This window comes from Poeciliopsis prolifica, unplaced genomic scaffold (assembly GCF_027474105.1).
Source record: "Poeciliopsis prolifica strain line A6 unplaced genomic scaffold, Auburn_PproV2 SCAFFOLD010, whole genome shotgun sequence".
Taxonomy (NCBI): Eukaryota; Metazoa; Chordata; class Actinopteri; order Cyprinodontiformes; family Poeciliidae; genus Poeciliopsis; species Poeciliopsis prolifica.
Window position 1 is genome coordinate 3250113 of NW_026562385.1, and position 21865 is coordinate 3271977.

Consider the following 21865-nt stretch of genomic DNA (forward strand, 5'->3'; position numbering starts at 1 on the left):
TGTGCCTTTGTAAAGACAAAATAATAAAGTTTGTACTTTGTTTTTTAAACATTTGGCTCATGTGTGTTTTCTTTTGTTACTACAGCACCAGCAATGACATGAACAGCTCTGTTTGTCTCGCTGCCAGTTCTCGTTGGCATCGTTCGGGCCGTAAAGCCCAAGTGTTTGCAGCCGATTGGTAGATGGGCTGCGGACGAACCCCCTCCAGCGCCTCCTTCTCTTTACAGCAGCTAAATTAAGAGTGACCACTTTCTCTGTGACGGCGACCATGCACGGCACGGTCAGTGGGTGGCATCTTTTGTCATTTCCTGACATGCAATGAGCTCCTTCTTCCCCAAAGATGTCGCAAGTTATTATTCTAAATGATTATTTTAACTTATCTTCATGCAAACGGTCTCTGAAAGAGTTGAAGTCTTTATAGCAAATGAAGCATTTGACTTGTCAAAAATGCTTTGACAAATATCTCAAAATATATTTGTTATATTTTGATATGCTTTTCTGTGTGATTTCAGCATTATTGCTTAAAAGTGTAAACTAAAATGAGATGGAAGAAAGAAAAATATTTTCTTTCAGAAAGTGAAACTCATGTAAATTAATGATACACAGAGGCATATTTTAAGCATTATTGTCTGATCACTGTGATGATCAGCTATTAGAAACCTGGAAGATCTTTTTTTTTGTTTGACTTGTTTTTCCTTCCACTCAACTTTCCATTAACTATTAAGTGACTGGTAATGAGTGACCTTTTGGAACCTGCCCTTGTTGTGAATGTTGCCCTCCCATAATCTCATGGGTCATAAAATTACATTTCTATACTTAAAAATAAAATGAAAAGTGTGAGAATAAATCAGCTTTTTATTGCTCTTTTTTAATTTAGTTATGTGTATAAAAAACTGTTTTGGTTTTTGCTTAGGTGTAAACTATAATTGTCTAAAACACATTTGAGAGCTCTGTAGTGACTCTACACTTTCTGAAAAAAAATAATTGAAGTAAATAATACAATCTAATTTCAAGAGTTTAAACCGCATTTAATTATTTTTACATTTAATTATTTGTACACATCAATAACTGGTTGACTGTTCTGTCTGGATGTCTGAAAATAGGGGCCTTATTACTCAGTAGGAACCACACATTTGGAAGGATCAACTCCTTGTGTCTGATGTCTCTTAACTTCTTGACAGTGGCTTATGGGCTACTATTAAGTTAAAGTCTGCATAATTAATGCTAGTGTTTGTCATGTGTATTTAAGTGAAAAGCTCATGTTGTCTAGAATCCATAAAAAGCCATCTTGCCTTTAGGAACCCTCCTCCAGACATGAGAAAGTTCAAAATGATCATGCTGTGCTGCTTGGACGCGAGTCATTTGGGATGGACGTGGTCAAAGAGAGAAACTTCCTGCCATATTTGAGGATTAATTTACAGTTAAGATGTTGATTCCCGAGGAATGGTGAGATTATGTTCGCCACTTTGTGTCTGTGTGAGGATGATAAAACGGTAATCCGCCCAGCGCCGGGCTGTGTGAGGGAGTCGCGGCTGACTCAGGCGGACTGTTCTCAGCTTTCACTCTGCTGATGGTGATTACTTCCACTAAGATGCCAGCAGAGTAAGTGTAGCGTGGATGTTTTAGAATCTACATTAACACAGCCTGGAGCCCCATCTGTGATATTTAAGTTTGTGGATGATGGTGTTAAAGCCATTTTAGTCACTTGATTAAGGAAAGTGTATGTATCCTGTTTTAATCAGCTTCTAAGTGCATTTAAAATGATATACAATGTCTGTTCTGCGAGGGAGTCCTGGTCAACTGGGCATTGCATGCAGCAAAGGTCCTGTTGACCAACCAGCAGTCAGACCTGCAGTCGAACAGCTGTGCTGATTTTTGTGTATGGCTATCTGACATGTAGGGTGTCAATATATTTTCAAGAGTTAAATAATATTTTTTTTGTAAAAGCAAAGGTCCTGGATTACCAGTTAGAAGTTCAGAGTAACTGATTTATTTGAAAAGCGGAATATAAACTAATGTATAAACTCCTTAATTTATTTCTGGATCATTTAATTTGGATTTTATTTTTCCACTTAAGAAATACTTAAAATTTATTTCAACATGAAAATATACTTGTGCAATAAAATATCTATTTATTTTGAAGTTTTTTGACATTACTTTACCAAATATGAAGATGCATGTGAGGGAAAAAAACCTGTTGTGACTCTGGCTAAGCCTAAGTGTTGCATGAAAGTGAAAACACAAAGCCAGTTTCTTGTACATAAAGAGTCTCCATGGTGCTTCTGAAACACATGGGTTTCAGCCCCTTCACCAGTCATGCTAGGAGTGGTGCATTCTCTTTGCTCCACCTCTTCTTTCTGCGTGCACTTTAACCTTCCTGCCTTGGTATATATAGTCTGTGAGGCTATCAGAGTTCTCCTGGCAGCCATCATGAAGGGTACTGTCTCGATTTGCTGTCTCCTCACCCTGCTGCTTTTGCAGGCCACAGCAGGTAAGAATCGGACGCTTTCGTAGATAAAAGTTTTGAATCTGATGGTGCATTTATGGTACGTCATAAAATTATTCCCTACTGCCTTTTGGTGGATGAATTTGATGAACATCTCTAAGTTTAGCGGCTGTTGTAATTACAGTTTACTGAAGGTAAAATGAGAAGCTGAACTGAATCTGAGATAGAATGAAAACCACAGGAATGCTGCCCTAGTTGGGTCACGTTAATTCGCCTCTAAGTTATAGTTTAATTAATTGTCTAAAGTGAAAGTCTGATTTACGTTTTTGAAGGAGGGACAATGAGAAGTATTCAGACTCTGCTGTGGCATGACTGCATGTCAGCTGTCCAAAGGCATGGCACCAGCTGATGGAAAGTATCAGTCTAACTAAGGAGAGTGGAGTGGCCGTGTGGGGACCTTTAATAGACCCTGAATCATTCTCCTCACTTCATTCCTAAAAATTAGGTTATGCATTGAAGAGTCTGTTTGTCTGGTGCGGCATTTTTTCCATTATGAATATTGTCCTAAGCTAGATAATGTGGAACAAAGTAAAGATCATTTCTTGTTCAGCAGCTCTGATGCCTTGGCTCACTTTCTAAACCTGTGGCCCTGCCTCTCCGTCTCCGCTGGTGGAGTTATTGTTACCCTTGTCTGTCACCCCTGCCCGTCCTTGGGGTGCCGTTTCTCCCTCCACAGTCTGTAACCAGGCTTCTATATTCCAGGCTTGTCAGGTGCCTAAGATTGGAAGACCTCCTGAAACCCAACACTGTCCGCCACAGTTCTTCCCTCCCTCCCCTTTGCATGATGGTCCGCTTTAGATATGCTGTGCAGCTGCTGTCACTCTGCACTGTCACAATCGCAATTTATTCCCAGCAACTGGCCTTTTAGGGACATGCATTCTCCATGCAGGAGGGGTTAAACTGTCTCTACAGACCCCACAGGTGTGTTTTTGGTTCCTCAGAATCTGAATTCACCTCTTTACAATATAAACATTTCAGGGAATCATCAGCCAGGGACTGATTTACCATCTTTTTTTTCTTTTTTTTTTTCTCAGCACACAAACATTTCACAACAAAAATAGCCAATGATGTACTATTTTGAAGAAAAATGTATATCGTATCTGTATATTGTAATCTTCAATGTAAAAACATACCGATGAACACAGATCCTGTTGATGCAGCACAAACACCATCATCTTTTTATTGAAAGCATGTAGAGGTGGGAAGATTTTTTATTTCTTTGCTTTTTGTCTGCTGACACATTGTGAACCAACATCATGATGTTACCTCCACCTTACTTAACAGTGGGCAATATAAATTTAACATTTATATTGTTAAATGGTGACAATATAAAAAAATAATGTGACTCTAAAATATTATTATTATTATTATTATTATTATTATTATTATTATTATTATTATTATTATTATTATTATTATTATTATTATGTAGGCTACCTCAGAGTGGTTTTAAAAATTACCTGGAATTTGGATTACATAGCAAGTAAGACTTGGAGAGAAATTATTGTTTGTTATTATTTTTGTCTTATTCTGTGTTCAAACCTTTTGGATAAAGAATCAAACACCAAAGCATGATAGTATCTAGTAAGAAAGTGATTGAAAAACACCTGAATTAGATTTTAAAAAGTCATATTCAGTATAAACCACTAAAATAAATATTGCCTGTTTATATTGAATTCAAGCCTGAACCAAGCTAGCTGTAGCTGTAGCTTTCATGAAGCACTTTGCAGCAAAAAGGTTAATCTTAAAGGGATAAATATGTTCTCTATGTGAAATGATATCAGTATTGTTACACAGTCTTGTTTTATTTCTTGTTCCATGCTGTGGAAGAGTTTCAGTAAAGTCTTGAACTATAAAGCGATTGTAATCTACCTGTAAAGGACAATAAGGCCTTTTCTGGTCTCTTCTCTGAGTGAACAAACTGGGTCTCTGTTTTTGATCCAATATTTGATTAAATCTTTGATCAACACATCTGTCCTAACAATGTATACCAAGAATCTGGTCTAAGGTACTAACCCAATGGGTTTTTGTGTTCATTGTTTTCATCTGATTTGATCTTTTTATCATATTTCATCCACTTTAGGTCAATATTCACTTTTAAAGGAGGTCACAAATTTCTAAATGAAAAAGCAAGAAAATGTTTATGTCGTAGGATGAATTTGATGGCACAGAAAAATAAATTAAGCTGCGTTGTGTGTCCGATGTCAAACATAGAGTTTATCAGTTAAATGGCGACAATGTAATAAAATCAATGTAACAGTTGGATCCATAATTTTTGCCAGGTGGACCAAAATCGGAAAGCTGAAAGTGCTTGCAAGACACAACAATTCAAATTCTTTTGAGAAAAATCGAGGAGCATTTCGTGTTAAACATTTATTGCACATGTCATATTATTACTGACATTTACTGGCATTTATAACTCCTAAGTGGTGTGTTTATAGCTGGAGGTAACACTATCTATCCAGGAAAGACACTGAAAGTTAAAGCAGTCTCCAAGTGATATGTGAGTCCCTCTAATTGCATGAGGCATGTCTGGGAGACCCCTGGCTGTAGTAGAAGGAGGACAAGAACAGATGCACTACATGACCTTACAACGCTTCTGATAGTAGCACCTAAGTTCCAAGGGCATCAAATGTACCTGGATGCTTTTCTAACAGTGAAACATGTTGCAGAAACTCCCCAGCATGAAGTGATTTACCCTGTGAGCTGACACGCTTTCTTTCTGTGACCCCTAAAGTGAATATTTTTTTATATAGAGATCAAAATACTTGCATTCGTAGTGGAAGAAAATACACAAGAGGGGCCAAGACTAACATGATCTTGTAACATCTTTATAAACTCCAATCCAGTAATTGTCACAATGCTTTGAGGAATTTATTTCTTTTTCTTTTACTTAATAAATCTTACTATGAGATAAACCAGAAAAGCTTATAATGCTCTTTTTTTCTGTATGTTTCATAAGGAAGACCATTGATTGGGACCACTTGTCCAGTTTGGTCTTGGTCCAGCTGTTAGTCTTCAGGTCCAACTAGTCCGGATTAAACTAACTGCGGACAGTTATATTGAGACTTATCTATTGCTCACAAAATCTTAATATAAACCTACCTTAAAAATTCACTTTAATTTGCTTCAAATAAGTACAACAAGCAGCCGGAAATCTCCCCGGTCTATTCTGTTTTGCTGATTACACTGTCAGGTTTGTGGGATATTGATGTCTCTGCGTCTCCATACTGACAGTGTAAACCCTAAAATAGGCAGTAGTCATTCTGCCTCCTCCTTCTCTGTCCATCTTTTGACCCATTGTGAGTCTATTTCTGACTATGGGGGAGCACTGGCTGCCCAAGCCGTGCCACCTGTTCCCATTTGTGACGTCTCCTCACTACAGCAAGCACAAACTCTGCTAAGTAGCTTCACATCTGATACTGTCTGAAGGAAAAATCTTGTGCATTTCCACTGTTACAAGTTGTCTTTCCAAATAAAACAAATTATACCTTTTCCATACTCGAGATTGTTAAAATGAAAATAAGATCAATGCAATTCCACTGAGGTTTCCGGTGCAATGTCTTGACCTTTAATAAACGTCTGAATCCCTCGGTGCTCAAGTTAAATCCTTTAACCTGTGCTTTCGGCTCTTGTCGTGTTCAGTTTCATTAAATTTTCCTCCACTCTGCTGTGAGTGAAATATAATCCTGGGTCTTCAGATGGATAGAAACATTTGTCCATGTTGATACTGTGTAAATACTCATAGCAGATTCAAACATACACATTTTCTAATTTAGCACCTTACCTGCCCTTTCATCTACACCTTGTGAAACGTGGCATTATTTTAGTTTCTTGGAAAGGCATTCCCAACGCTGGGAACACTTTTTACACATCACCTCTGCTGCGAATGATTGTGGCTGCAGCATCATGCTGCACAGATGTTTTTTTCTTTTTCTGGCAATGTCAGTGAAGCTGATGTGAAGATGGATGGAGTTCAATAAAGGGCAATCCTAGAATAATAGCTTTAATATGTAAAGGCTGATGAAGACTTGACACTTGGTCAGAGCTTCAACAACAACAAACTTAAACATAGTCAGAGATAACATACATTGGTTGGGATAAAAGTCTATTGATGTGTTAGAATAGCCCAGTGAAATTCCAAAGCTAAATTCAAATAAGAATCAGTAATAAGGCTTCAAAAATGTTCATAAATGTTCTTGACTCAATATGACTGAGCTTGAGATATTATGCTAAAAGGAACATTTATATGTAATATAAAATATTTCTAAGCATTTCACTTTTCAGCTACACATTGCTTTGTGTTGGTATTTAACATACAATATCAATTAAATTCAGCAAGGTTTGCAGTTTTAAAGATAACATTTTAAAAAGTTCAATGAATACTAAATGGAATGATTCAATTACTATCACAAGTATGATTTATCTTATTCATGTTTAAAATGCTTAGTCCTAAAAACTGAGCTCTACTGCTGTTCATTTTTAAAATATCCTGACTGAACGGTCCCCTATTGAGAAGTCTATAGTTGACCTATGACTCCGTGTCACAGAGCAGTAATGGTAGGCTTAAATCGCCGGCATTCCTGCAGAATGTGCCGATGCCACCAGAATGTTTCTCCAAACTGAGCGAGCGTTGAGTGGCAACGAGCTCAACGAGAACAGAAAGCAGATGTCCAGGGGGGCTCAGATCCTCTGGCGCCTCCGGGGTTAATTCTGTTCTGCGATACCAAGACTCTCCCCATCCCACTGCACAACATTTCTTCTGTGGCTTTTGGGAAGCCTCAATCAGGTATTGACTTCTTGAGGAAGGTGCTAACAAGTTCACAGCAGCTTGGCACACTCTAAGAGCTGGTGTTAAAAGACGTGAAGCTCTGAGTGATGAGGGACGTTGCAGAAGCTTCGGTTACGGTTGAGGACTTTGGCCACAGATAGCGAGGACGAGGCAGATACAAGTCGAAAGGCAATGAATACTTTTGAAGGAATCTGTGAACACATTATGAACATTTTAATTTGTGTGTTCTCTTGATCCCTTTTGGGAGGGCGACTCTTTCAATCTGTTTTAAATATGATGAAATATGCTCGAAAAAAATAGTTAGCAAAATATAGACGTGTATGCCTTTATGTGTGTCGCTGATAACCTTTTGACCTTTTGGTTTCTCTTTGTCGTGCACAGGTTTGGCAGCAACATTGCACAGATTTAATTTTAGCTGGCTGACAGCATAGGAATCAGCACCGTTACGTTATTCAACCAAGTGTACATCCCTGCTGCCTTATAGCAAAACAGAAGCTTCTGAGATTTGTTGATAATTGATTGCTAAGCATTCATTGAGTATTTTTAAGGCTTAAAAAGATCAGTTAGATTCACTTTAAATACAGTTTAACTCATATGTCATAATCAGTTTTTACAATTTGTTTTACTATTTTATCAAAAAAAAATTTATATAGAGGAATAAATTGTTTAGGTAAGACAAAGTAGTCTAACAAGAAGATGTATTAGTCTACTGCGAAATCATCCAACTACTTAAGTTAATTATCCTGAGGCAAAAATATAATCGGAAAATTCAAACAGCAATATGTACAGGTTTTTACCCGCTAAAGCTCTGAAGATCTTTATTATTACAGCCGTTTGCTTCAGCTTTGCTATGCACAATAGTATCTATCGTGGTCTGGGGTGTAATAATAGTCAATGAAGCAAAGAACAGTCATCTTGGATGTGATCTTTAACCAACAGAACATTCCATTCTTTTTGCAGGGCATTTAAATGACCTTGTGGGGTGATAGATGTAGTCATGCAAATGGCAGCCAGTCATTTCAAAACATCAACTACCTTGCGAAGTTGTTTTCACCCAGTTCCCAGATGAACTAAGATTAGGACCATCCAGATATCCAACTCACAGAGAGAGGGAAGTGCAGATGCATAGAAACTTTTGTCCTTTTGTTCTTTCTTCTGAGGTTGTGTCTGGTTGTCATGGAAAAACATATATTCCAGAAGAAAACTGTTTAAACTTTTCTCTTTCATAGTGAAGTTAGGAATTAGAAATCAGAACTAAGACATAATATTTCATTTGTTCATTTGTTCAATCGAATTATTTAGCGAAACAAAAAATGATCAATGGTGCATAAACTTTTATTATCTGCCCCCTTTACTGACTACCCCTGAAAAAATCTTGTAAAAGGAGAACTCACTTATGATTTTAAAAGAAAAAACGTTCTACAAGAGACAGTCTATTTTGACAAAACTGAACAAGGAAAGATCAAAGTTTTATTCCAGTGGCCAGAATTCAGCAGTCTGCACTTTTTATCTGCAGAAAATAAATCTTACTTTTCCCCCTCCTGGTGTCTGAAATGTACAACAAAGAGTTTATGATGAATATTACAGAAATCGCCTGGGCACCACCGTTCCTTGCCAGCCTCCTGCTGAGATAAGAGAGCTGCTCTTTGAGCACAAGTATAAACGTTTTCATGCTTTCTGATCCTCCCATGCAGAAATTCTTGATTTTATAATATGGTGCACTTGAGATTAAAACAGGTTGTAAAACTTCCCATTTACAGCAAATGTTCATAGATTTGAATATAAGGTCTTTTTTGTTTGAATGTTCTTATATTTGTCTGAGAAGGCTGCAGAGAAACTGGAAGATGTTATAGCAAGCAACAAATTTTGACATAACTGGTAGTATTTAGATTACCTAGCTATTTGAACACTCATCAGAATTAGTAGAGGTTATTTAAATAAGTATATTTTCTGGTGCAGAGCTAGTATTTAAACATTGTCTACACATATCTTTACAGAAATAAATTATTACAATGCTTACATTCAAGATGGACAAAAACTGGGCACTTTAGTTTTCAGGAGACAAGGTGAAGTTTTTGATTGTAAAACAAAACTTTACTGACTGAAGACAAATTAAGCCCTGGTGAGTTTACAATACACTTGGGAAGTATGTACTGTGTATACATTATATTAAATTAATCTCTTTTCTGTTGAGAAATTTGTGCAAGAAAACCAAGAAATCAAATTTTCATAAGAATTCCCAACCTTTGCTTTATAGTTTGTTGATCCAGCCTCAAGTCTTTTTGCTGCTACAGGCTCAACATACTTGTTTTGCGGCAGTTTTGCCTGTTTTTCTTTACAGTCACGTTCCATCAGGTTGGATGGGAGGCGTTTGTGCAGCCACTGACAGATCTCTCCAGAGATTGTCAGTTCCTCCAAACATTCATATCATAGAGCTCAAGCTTTGTCTCTTCAGACCATAGACTTTGTACCGGATGGTTCCAAACTTCTCCAATTTTATGAATGATGGACTGAGACCATTTATGAATGATGGACTGAGACCATTGGGACCTTCAAACCAGCAGAAATGTGTATTCTTTCCAAAATTTGTGGCTAAAGATAATCCTGCCTCAGCAGTCTACATACAAGTTTGTTGACTTCACGCTGGGTGTTTGACCTCTGACCTGTATTGTCAACTGTGGTATCTTAATTAGATAGGTGTGTGCCTTTCGTAATCAAAGGCTGTGAATACTTGTGTAAATGTACTGCCTTGGTTTTTACTATGTTTGATAAATGTACAAAAAAAACAACAATAACACTCAAAACTGCTCCCTTTTTGTCATAATCTGATATTTAGTTGTAGTATTTTGAGCAAAGATGTAAGTTTAATGCAATGTGTAATACGGCTCTGATGTAATGAGATGTGGACAAAGTGAAGTGCTCTGAATACTTTCCAGTCACTCTAAACTGATATCTTTTGATATTAGTTTTGATTGTTTATTCTGTAAAAACTTTTAGATTCATTTTAAAGTCAAACTGTGCGGCTTCATTTGAAAAGGAAAATGTGAAACCTTTAGACTATTTTAATGTGGTACATCCCACATACAACTCTTTCTGATGTTTATGCACTTGAACAGAACTTATCAGTCTGTGCCTAGTTTGTAAAATAAAATAAATCCTTGTTGAATGCGTGTGACTGCAGGGAACACTCACGTTGGCTCACCTCTTTATGAAACCGGGGAAGTCCCAAGGCTTATCGCTGATGGTCATCATTAAAGCCTCCGGCGGTGCCATGTCTTTGTGTGTTTAATTTCAGCATTCGCTTTCTAAATTAAGAGCTGATTGTACTAACAGCTGTGATCTAAGTAACCCGATAGGTTCAGAAGAGGACATGACAAGTGAGCAAATATGTCCCTGTCAGATCCTCTGCCTCGTTCTCCCTCACACAAACAGCCAGTGGCCAGTTATGGTAAAGAATTCACATTCAGGTCTTTTTTTGGTCATTAAATCCCACAGACAAACTGACTGAATATGAAGCATTCAGGCGTCGCTGCTCCTACAGTTTCTACGTTTATTTGTAATAATAGTATTTTACAAATGGTGCTTCACTTAGCAAGAGGCTTTGGGCCATCTAAAACCTCAGATTACAAACTCCTGATGTCAACAAAGTCTGCCTCACTTAAACCCATTGTTCTAATGTTCTGTTGGATGCTGTGAATGGGCATCATAAAATTCAGGTGACTCGCACTCATGTTTTGTGTTGTTTTTGTGTTTTTACTTTTCTTTCAGAGGTGGAAGAATTTGATTCTGTCCTAAGAGACAGATCTCATATTGATGAGACGCTGCGGCTTGCAGCTGAGGAAAAAGCAGCAGACTATGCCGGTGAGGAACACAGAGTTTGTTTGTTTTCATCATCTTGCGCTGATCAGAGGACTGAATAGTTTAACAAAGTTGCTTTTAGACAGTCTTAGAAACTACATTATAGAAAAAACATTGATTTTACATCTATAATAAATAAGCATGTTCCTGTTTGTTGCTGCAATTCCAAAAATAAAAGTTGCATCTCATTGTGCCAACATTTTGTTCCTATGTAAATAATCCTTTTGTTAACACTTCCTCTGACACTGGTCCACTATGTTCTGCTCTCTTATCTCGTTCTCCAGCGGCTATACAGAAGTTGCGGAAGATCTACCATTCGTCCATCAAACCAATGGAGCAGGCCTACAAGTACAACGAGCTGAGGCAGCATGAGATTTCAGGTATCACTCAAACCGAGTGTTCAGTTTGTCTTCGCTTTATCTGTTGCGTGGATTCTACTGATAAACTTTTTTAATGCACACTTTTTTTGACACTGTCCAATGAGGTTTAGAAGATTTCCTTTCTGTTCCAGTGCCTTGCAAAAGTACAGATAGGCCTTTCCCACATTGAGTTGTCACAACCACAAACTTCAATCTGTTTCACAGGGAATTTATCAAATGAACCAACACATATTTGGAGTGAAGGTGAAGGAAGCTTTTATGTGATGTGGAATGTTTTCTACAATTAAATTGCTGAAAAGTGTGGCGTGAACAAATAGCAAACATACTGTAGAAGAGTGGCATAATGAAAGCCTCGACAGGTTGAGTTTAAAGGTTGCCAGAAGCCATTCATGGGACACAGAAAAGAAGACGCTCTGGTCAAGTGAGATAAACACCGAGGTTTCTATGATAACTAAGTATCTTGTGGTTGAAAACTGGCATTCTGAACATTTCTGAGCTAGTCAAAAACATGGAGTCTGTAGTTCTTAGTATTTCTTTGGGTATCATTTCTGATTTAAAAAAAAAAAAAGATCTTAGAACTTAGTACACCGAATGAATTTTGAGAAAACATTTTGAAAGTTGCACAGGCCTTTATGTTCTATGGAAATGAAAAGCTGTTTGTGTACTCTTCCGCATTGCTACAGTGCAACATAAACAAGACAATGCGAAGAGTCAAATTGATTTGACTCAATTTGACTTTAATGGGCACCTGGCAACTGTGCTGGATTGACCTCAGATAGGTGGTGGTCTTGGTTTATACCCTACGCTGTGTTCACACCTACACAAACAAAGAAGAATGAAGGGTAGCTAATCAGAGTTTGTTTTAAATGGAGGTTTAAATACCTCAGGTGTGAAAACACTCTAAAAGCTGTTGACTCAGGAATAAAAATGCACACCACACTTTTCAAATTTTGTAAAAAAAATAAATAAAAATAATCCTTTTTCTTCACATTTATGCCCTGCTTTGAGTTAGGAGGAGACCAGAAATCTTTTTAGAATGAAATACAATAAATTTCACCCTCATATGGCTTTCTAGGCTTGGTTTGCATGCAGAGATTTAGTTTCTATCAGGGTCTAAGAATGTCCTTTTTGTGAGGGACAGTAAATTCCCGTCATTGCCTGACCACATGAGCACACCATGCATTTGTTGACAGACATGTTTGACGACTTGTAGGTCAAATATGCCAGCGTAAATTCCAGCCATGATCTCCAACTCATTCATGTACATCGACACTCTTCCCCTCCCCACTGCTTGTAGAAACCTTACTCCCTTACTGAGCTCTCCTTCACTTCCTCTCACCTTCACTTCTCTGTCCTCCCCTCATCCCCATCTCCCCTCATCTAACAGCATACCCCGGACGAACCCTGGGCGACTCGGCCACAGGTGGGTGTGGGCAGGGCTTACCTGTGCATGGCACTGCCTGAAGAGCTAAGCCCCTTCCTTTCACCCTTCACAAATCTCCTGTCTGTGTAGCTACAGTGTTGTGAAAACATTTGCCCCATTAGAAATGTAAACCACTTTTCTTTTTTTAAATAGTACAGATCAAATTACCTTATAATAAATTGTGATTATTCACAGTTTAGATTTTTTAGTCACACCAAGGCTTGTTTACTGCCTGTGCTGAAGGACCAAGAAATTACTTGAACAGAGCTTGACTAAATGAAGTAGACAAGATCTGAAGCAGAAACACATTTTGCCTCAATTTCAATCCACTGCTGAAACAAAGAGCACACAGGATTCAAGTCTACAATAATTTCCTCAAGATATGACAGATATTCAGGTTGAATGTTCAGTATTCTACATTTAAACAACTTTAATATTATCTGATTAGGCGTAAGCAAGGACTTAGGAACAAGTCTGTCATTAGTGGGGGACGTAAATCAGCTTCTCATTCTGATGAAATAAAACATTGTGGCGAGAAGCAGCTAACTTTTAGACAAAGTTAGCAGTAAAATTTTGGACATGTGGCTATTCCCAAATTAAAATGGTTTAACCAAAAATATTTTTGTTATATATGTGAAAGTGAACTGAGAGCAAGATATTATAAACAAGCGACATTCATGACAAAATTCCCAACAGGCGGTTTACCTCATTAATATGGAGTTTCACACTGAGTCCGGTCTGCACCCTTTTGTACTCGCAAATATTGAGAGTCATCTTTTGTGCTGACCATGCTATTGTGTAGCTAGTTTGGGTTCCTTTATAGGATCACTGGTCATTTGGAAGATCCCCTTGAACTTTCAGTCTCAATAATTTGCTGACATTTCTTTTTGCCATTCTTCTTGCAACACCCACAGATACTAACCCCTAAGATTCTTTGGGTTGCAAGCATCAAATAAAACACTTCAAAACCCCGGTGAGGGTTCAAAGTTCTCAGCATCCTTCATCTGTTTCTTTCCAACATCTGACCAGTAAGCATCGTTGGATTGGACATTTTGATCAGGCTTTTACGACTAGGACGAGGAGGAGGTAGGGGTGGTTGATAGGCCCATCTGGGGAAAGTGCATCGGAATCCAATACATGTCACAGTTAACAGAATTTTCTGGCTGGAAACCCATTTGGGCAAAGAACAGGTTTTCATTAAAGGTGTCAGAAAAAAGGCATGCTCATCCAGTCTCTGTAGGAAGGCTGGCCTGCTTGATTTAGAGCTGAAGGGTTTTGTGGAGGAGAGACATGTACAGACAAACTGTCAACTTCTTTGCCCTGGCCAGACCACTCTGCATCATTTGGAGATACACTTTGAGAAGGTGCAGCATCCACTGGTGGAGTTTGGGGTTCTGCCTGACTTATATGTATATATTATAATAAACAAGACCATCTGACTGGTTAACCTAGACACCAACTAAGCTGTTGTCTGATGCCTTCAACAAATGGTCAAAAAATAAATATTTCCTAAATATTTATTTAATTTAAAGAAACTTTTTTGTTAATTTTGTAATAATATTTTTATATGCTTAATGGCAATTGTTACTTCCAAAAGAATAACAAACGACCTGTTTGGTAATTGCTTATTTTAAATCACTAAATAAAAATATGTGTTGCATTTATCCAGGTTATGTATGTCTGACAACATTTTTTTTATGAGATGAAAAATTTCGGTGTGACAAAAAAAGCAAAAACAAAATAAATCTTTATCGGGGACAATGCTTTTTCATGACACTGTAAATATTTCAAACATGCTTCTTTTTGTATAAAACAAGATGTCCTGCATTAGATTGTCATCAAAACAATATTTCATTTAACGTTTCTGTCCACAGAACGCTGCTGTTTTTGGAAGCTGTGCAAATTAAAATGGGGAGGACATTAAGTAAATAAACATTTTTCCACAGCTGCTTTGCTCTTTCATTTTGGGGGCTGGGGAGAACTTTTGATTTGTGCAGGAAGTGTTAAAAGCATAGTGGGAATGTGCAGTTTCGGCTTTAGCTTTGAAGAGCAGGATTTGGGTGGTCTGTGTTCAGATAGAATTAAACACATTTTGCTCCTGATTTAGCTATAGAAATACATGCATTACATTACTTTCTTCAAAAGGCTCATTTTACAAAGCATCATTACAGACCATGTTACCTTTAACCATTTCCACATAACAAATGGAAAATTGCCTGGAGACACAACTTACAGTGTTGAATCTGTTTCAGAATTTCTTATCCTCTTTTTTATGCTGTGGCTGCATTTCCAAAAAAATATTTTGTTGCTGCTAACACCTGTCAGCTGTAGCTTCAGTGTGTTTTTGGCTCATTTTTGTATTTCTTAACTTTGCAGCCTCCATGTGCATGACTGAGGCTGACAGAGCTCCTCCAGTGCTCTTTAATAATGTATGAACCTCTTTTTCCTGAAAAACTTGGTATGCAGTGTGATGCAACAATACAGACAGAATGCAATACTTACTATGGTACCTTGCAAAAGTACTCAAATGCCTTCAGCTTCCTCACATTTTTAATGTCACATCCAGTCTCTGCAATGTATTTTATTGAGGTTCTAAAACAAAGATTAACATAAAGTAACATATATTTTTGAAATCAAAGAAAAATTTCCATGGTTTTTAAAGATTTTTTCACATAAAAAAATTATTGAAGTGCTGCCTGTTTCTGTATTTAGGTGCTGTGTCTATTCTGATACTCCCAATTACAATACAGTGCAGTCAATTGTCTTCAGAAGCTTTTTGGTGTCCATGTTAAACATTATTTTAGAAAACCAACAGTGCAATCGCGCTGAACACTGAAATATGTTTTTGGCAGCATCTCGTTGTGGGGTTGAGTTTCTTCTACAAGGACAACGTAGCTAGTTAGAGTTGATGAGGAGACAGATCCAGCTAAATACAGTGGAAAACTGGAATGAAACCTGAAACTGTTGTTCCAGCGGGACAGTGATCCTGTACCTACATCCAGAGCTACAATGGAATAATTCAGATCGTGGATATTCATGGTTTTATAAAAAAAAGACAAATGGGAAAAACTTTAAAAACCTGCAGAAAAAAAACTTGCAGTTGTAAATGGAGCAAACAATTATCCTGCAGATTGGAAAGTGCATGGTTTTAATTCCATGTCACAATTATTCACCACTTTGTGTTTCTCTAGCACATATAATTCCAATACATTGAAGCTTGTGGTTGTAGTATGCCAAACTTTGGAAAAGTTTAAATGGTAAGAGTACCTTTGCAAGGCACAGTAAATGGTAGATGCTATGAAAACCGTTGTTACTCTGACCTGTTTTCTATGAACCAGATGGTGTCTTTGGAGATTATTCATCCTAAAGTTGTTTGTTGCTGCTATCATCATATGCAAAATGATGCATTTCAAAATTATTCAATTTTCTTTTTGATCTTTTAATATGGCGTCACATATTAAGCATCATGTAAAACAATTTTGGGGCTGATTGATTAGAACATTGTACGCATAGAGGCATTTCCTTTAGTTCGGAAACAGTTTCCATTTAGAATAAATGTGGAATTTTCCGCTTGATGATTTTTGCAACCTCACTCAAATTTTCATTTCCCACCTAACAGATGGAGAGATTACTTCCAAGCCCATGGTGCTGTTCCTTGGACCCTGGAGTGTAGGAAAGTCCTCAATGATCAATTACCTCCTGGGCTTGCACGACAGCCCATATCAGCTTTACACAGGTATACCATGCAGCTATGTATTGCCAATGAATCATATTAGTGGGTCATTTTCTGGAGAAAATGGAACAAGAACATCTTTAGGAAGATTAGAAGAGTAGTATTGACTCTCACAAATGGATGTTTAACAACATTTGCTGAATGTTGTTGACGCTTTCTTTGGTGAACGTTTGTCATATTTATTGCCTGGAAAAAAAATATGTTGGCCATTTGCTCCACCTTTCTTGCTAACTTCTTCTCTTTCTTAATATCTTTTGCTCTGCAGGAGCTGAGCCCACTACCTCTGAGTTTACTGTTATAATGCACGGGGAGAAAATCCGTTCTGTAGAGGGTATCGTGATGGCAGCAGATAGCTCTCGCTCATTTTCTCCCCTTGAAAAGTTTGGCCAGAACTTCCTGGAAAAGCTCATCGGCATCGAGATGCCTCACAAGCTGCTAGAACGTGTGACTTTTGTGGACACACCGGGAATCATAGAGAACCGAAAGCAGCAGGAAAGAGGTGATAGAGACAGTTCACTTTGTATATCCATATCAGAATGAAAACAAAAAGAAAGCATCTCTTGAACATTTTAGCATTTCTCTCAATATACCACAGTCTTTCATATTGTTCATCGGAATTATGCGTGAGAAATTGATCTTTTACTAAAGATTACAAAAACAGCAACAGTGTTTTTTCAAACATCATAAAAGAGCTACAATGCAGAGCTCCCAGAAGTCTTCCTATGCACTTTAGCAAACCCACTACATAATTATTATTCTGACACCATACAGGAAAAATGTTCTGCCCAGAATAAGCAACAATAACAAGCTGTAAAACTCTAGAACCTATGCTGCAAATAGAGGACAGCATTTTGCTTTTGCAGCTTTTCATACACCCTAATGGTGCGCATCATCTTGAACTGGTCCAACACAGGGCCAAACAGCATTAAGCTGTGGACATGTTGATCAAAGCCAATGGGACTTGTGATTATTTTTAACATGTCTATGCTTTTGTAAAGCACTGCACAGTGCAACATAAATTGTAATGCAATTTCTTTTCTTCCACCCAGGTTATCCTTTCAATGATGTCTGCCAGTGGTTCATTGACCGTGCCGATCTCATCTTTGTTGTGTTTGACCCAACCAAACTGGATGTTGGTCTTGAGCTTGAGATGTTGTTCCGGCAGTTGAAAGGTCGGGAGTCACAGATCCGCATCATCCTAAACAAGGCGGACAATCTGGCCACGCAGGACTTAATGAGAGTTTATGGAGCACTCTTCTGGAGTTTGGCTCCACTTATTAATGTGACTGAACCGCCTCGTGTCTACGTCAGCTCCTTCTGGCCATATGATTATGCCCCAGACACCAGTCGGGAACTCTTCAAGAGAGAGGAAATCTCCCTCCTGGAAGATCTTAACCAGGTGATTGAGAACCGAATGGAGAACAAGATCGCCTTCATCCGCCAACACGCCATTCGTGTGCGCATCCATGCCCTGCTTGTGGACCGTTACGTTCAGACCTTCAAAGAGAAGATGAGCTTTTTCAGTGACCCAGAACTGGTTTTCCAGGAGATTGTAGATGAGCCGGACAAGTTTTACATTTTCAAATCAATTCTAGCCAAGACCAACGTCAGCAAGTTTGACCTACCCAACCGGGATGCTTACCGTGACTTCTTTGGCATTAATCCAATTGCCAGCTTCAAGTCCCTGGCATCTCAATGTTCCTACATCGGAGGCTGTCTTTTGGATAAGATTGAGAAGGCAATCACCAACGAGCTGCCCGCTCTCCTGAGCAGCATTAACTCTGGCAAGCAGCCCGGCCTGTCGTCCTGTGAGGTCACTGGTTGTGGTGAGAAGCCAAAGAATCGCTACCGAAAGAACTGAGGAACATAAAATAACTTGTCAGGAGGAAGAATGGTGACAGAGGAGGTGAAGAGAAAGGGGGCTCTGGTGGGAGCCAGCCCTGCTTTTGTCTGGACATTTGCATTGTTGAGGAGATATGGTGAGGATTAATGTTTGGGGTGGGGGGGGTTGTCCTCCGGAGAATAAGCTGATATGATAGTGGGAGAAGGAAGCCATCGTTCGATACGGCAGCTTAAGGACAAATAAGAGAAATGAGAACATCTCTCTGATATCAAAGTATATTAAAACATACACCCTTCTCTCTCTTATGGCACAATATTTCTGGACTATCTCACACCAATGGGTTGGGAGGATACTAATGCAAGAAAATGGCTATCAACAAGTGAGTTGACATGAAAAATGATACCAGTTCCATTCTATGTGAATAAAACAAAAGGTGGAAACAGATAAATGTATTGTAAAAATATATGAATTGCATTGCAGCAGGTCAATTCCAAATTCTTCAGAGGTTGTTTTTGAAGTAGCCTTTCTTGTGGGTGCTATGCAAAAGCATTTATGTCTATCTGATCAAATGATTATCTTTGCATGTTAGACTTTCCATTTTTATCTACCAATATGTGTGCTTTTCTTCTGCCATAAAGAAAAAACCCTCATGCAACATCAAACTGTCCACGCATCAAACAAGGCCTTTTTTCTCTTAGATTGGTATGCTCATCACTCTTGGTTTTTGATAATAAAGTAAACAGAGGTCAGGGTTCAAGAGTCTTTGGAGCAGAGAGAGTACGTTCAGCCTGCTACTCTTCTTAAATATTTTATTTTTTATTTCTGATTGTTCTGAATCTTTAACCTGCCAGGTTTTGGTAGAATTTTAAAAGTTTTTTTAGGCGTATTTTGCTTCTCATTTTTGTTGCTGATTCATCACAATGGAAGCTGGAGAAGATGTGCTTGAGTTGCAGCTGTCTTTTTTACATTTACTCTACTGTTTTCTCTGCACATTTATCTGTTCATTGTCCTTCGCTGATCCAAGACCATTTCATGTGGGCAGCAGGTTCAAGAGGGGAACCTAAGTTACTTCTTCTAACATTTTCCAGTTTGTTCCTGTGGGATCTTAAGGTGATCTCAGTCCAGAAAGGACATGCAGTGCTTCCAGTAAGTTTTTGATCTTCCCCTAAGTCTTCTCCCAAAGAAAACATCCAAGACCAATGAGACATGCTCAAAGAAACATCCAAATAATATGGTCCAAAGACTACATCTGACTACTTTCAATTTAAAGGAGCAGTGACTTGGCTTCCACCACATGACTGGATCAACTTTGGACTCTCAACCATCATCTATAACTCATGAACATAAGAAGGAGTTAAAAGTAAAATTGAAATCTAGAGATTTGTTTTTTTTTAGCTGACCCATTTCTTCCATACCACAGATTGGAGTAGTGGACACATTACTGCAGACAAGGGTCCAGTCCATCTTTCTAACTCCCACTGTGTCTGACCTTCGCTCAGGCCAGACACAGTGTCTCTGTCACTCACAAAAGAGACACAGTGACACTTAAATCACTCTATTCAAGGCAAGGATTGAGCTACAATCCAAAGCATGCAATCAACCTCTTCTTCAGGTCTCAGATTTAAAGGAGCTGACACTTTTTTTGGCTACCTCACACTTTGCTGCTGACCAGGCCAATGCACGCTGAAAATCTAAGCAGAACCATATCATGTGCAATAAGTACCATATCATGTACATATCATGAATACCATAGTATACAAATGTCTGATGCAGGACTGGTGACCATGAGCCGCACCGGTTAAATTCAGTATGTAATGGAAACAGGAGAATACAAAATACTACTTTTGCTTTGGTGATTTAAGGACTGTGACAGTCCTTACAGGCTTCTGTATCTACCCAAACTCCCCATGATCTCCACAAAACATTTGATACAAGCTTTTTAGAGGTCCACATAGCACATGTAGACTGGACAACCTAACTCCTATGACTCATTTAAAAGCTCTACAAAGGTAAAAATCTGTTTCTTTCTTCTGCAGTATTCTACTAAACTCTAAATGTAGATTTTCTAAAGTGTTACAATTTGTGGAGTGAATTACTTGTAAAATAGCACAAAACAGGGAAATGCAAAACTGAAGATTCATGAATTTTCCCCTGACCTCTATGGAAACGAGATAGAGTCTAACCTTGTTATCCCAAAGAACTTTGCAAAACTATCTTGTTAAAGTACAAATCCAAATAGTAACAACCGTCTGAGATTCAAGCATATTATATTCTGTTACCAACAGACTTAATTTATGTGAAGAGCAAGTAAGACAAACCTATCTCATTTGTTAGGAGAGAAAATCCATGCTGTTTTAAAAAGCCTTCACAGTCTGTGAAAAACAGTTCTGAGTCCTGCAAGAGCTCTGCACAAAAGGGAGCTGAGTGAGGAGACAGGAACTTCCGACTGACCTCACTAACATCCTTTATTGCTTTACACATCCACACTTTGAAGCATGATGCAAAGAACATCAAAAATCAAGCTCGAACAAACCCGTTTTCCCAACTCTGTTCACAAGTGAGTGCTCTGGACGTTGTCTTTGTGCTGCAAAGGCGGAACATGGCCGCCAGAGGGTGCTGTTTAAAAAACCCCAAGAGAAACAGCCTTGTGAACTGCGCGCGGTTTAAGACAAAAACTGGTTGTGCCTCTGATCTATTTCAGTGTCAGTTTTATTCACCTTTTAGATGATGAATGGATGTGTGTCCTGTCGAATATAGTTGACGTTTCGGCCTTTCGTATAACACTGATGTTATCACTGGCCCAAGTTGTGGATGTTTGTCAGAAAAGAATAAAAAAATATTTGATTGACTTGTTGAGAAAAATGTGATTGTGTAGCTAAAATGCAGAAAGATTTTAATAACCTTTTTTCCCCCCCACTTGTTGAGTTCCTTTCTCACACTTTGCCCCTTCGTGTTTCAGAAAAAATAAGGTCTCAATATGTGTTTGAAATTAGTCAATCATAAATTGGAGAGGAATGTGGTTCAGCAGGAGTCCATGCCACAGCATTCTGAGCTGCCATAGACATCAGACTGTAAAACAAACCCCAAAAAATAACAGGACAACTATTGCAAATAGAACATCAAACACATGATTAAGCATATAAAAGCATCCTTCACTGAAGCTGGCTTTTAAAAAAACATGCTTAATGTAACTGTTTTAATGTCCTTAATAAAAATTATCTTACTGCGGCTCACTTGAGAATAGAATGAGTTTTGAGGCTGGATAAGTACTGCACGGTGTTACAATGTGGGTTTGATTCATTTGATCCAGTCCAGTTTTCTGCAACTCAG

General features: G+C 38.2%; 1 protein-coding gene across 2 annotated transcripts; it reads left to right on the forward strand.

Moving 5' to 3' along the window:
• The first annotated feature begins 2414 nt into the window (after positions 1-2414).
• Positions 2415-21383, forward strand: srl (sarcalumenin). Of its 2 annotated transcripts, XM_055035164.1 has the most exons (7): positions 2415-2491; positions 11067-11159; positions 11441-11536; positions 12924-12959; positions 16579-16695; positions 16958-17191; positions 17742-21383. In XM_055035164.1, the coding sequence occupies exons 1-7, from the start codon at positions 2431-2433 to the stop codon at positions 18551-18553; spliced, it is 1449 nt and encodes a 482-aa protein (XP_054891139.1). In that variant the 5' UTR covers positions 2415-2430; the 3' UTR covers positions 18554-21383. The 2 variants fall into 2 exon arrangements, with proteins under 2 accessions (XP_054891139.1, XP_054891140.1); XM_055035165.1 differs by lacking the exon at positions 12924-12959.
• Positions 21384-21865: the final 482 nt, after the last annotated feature.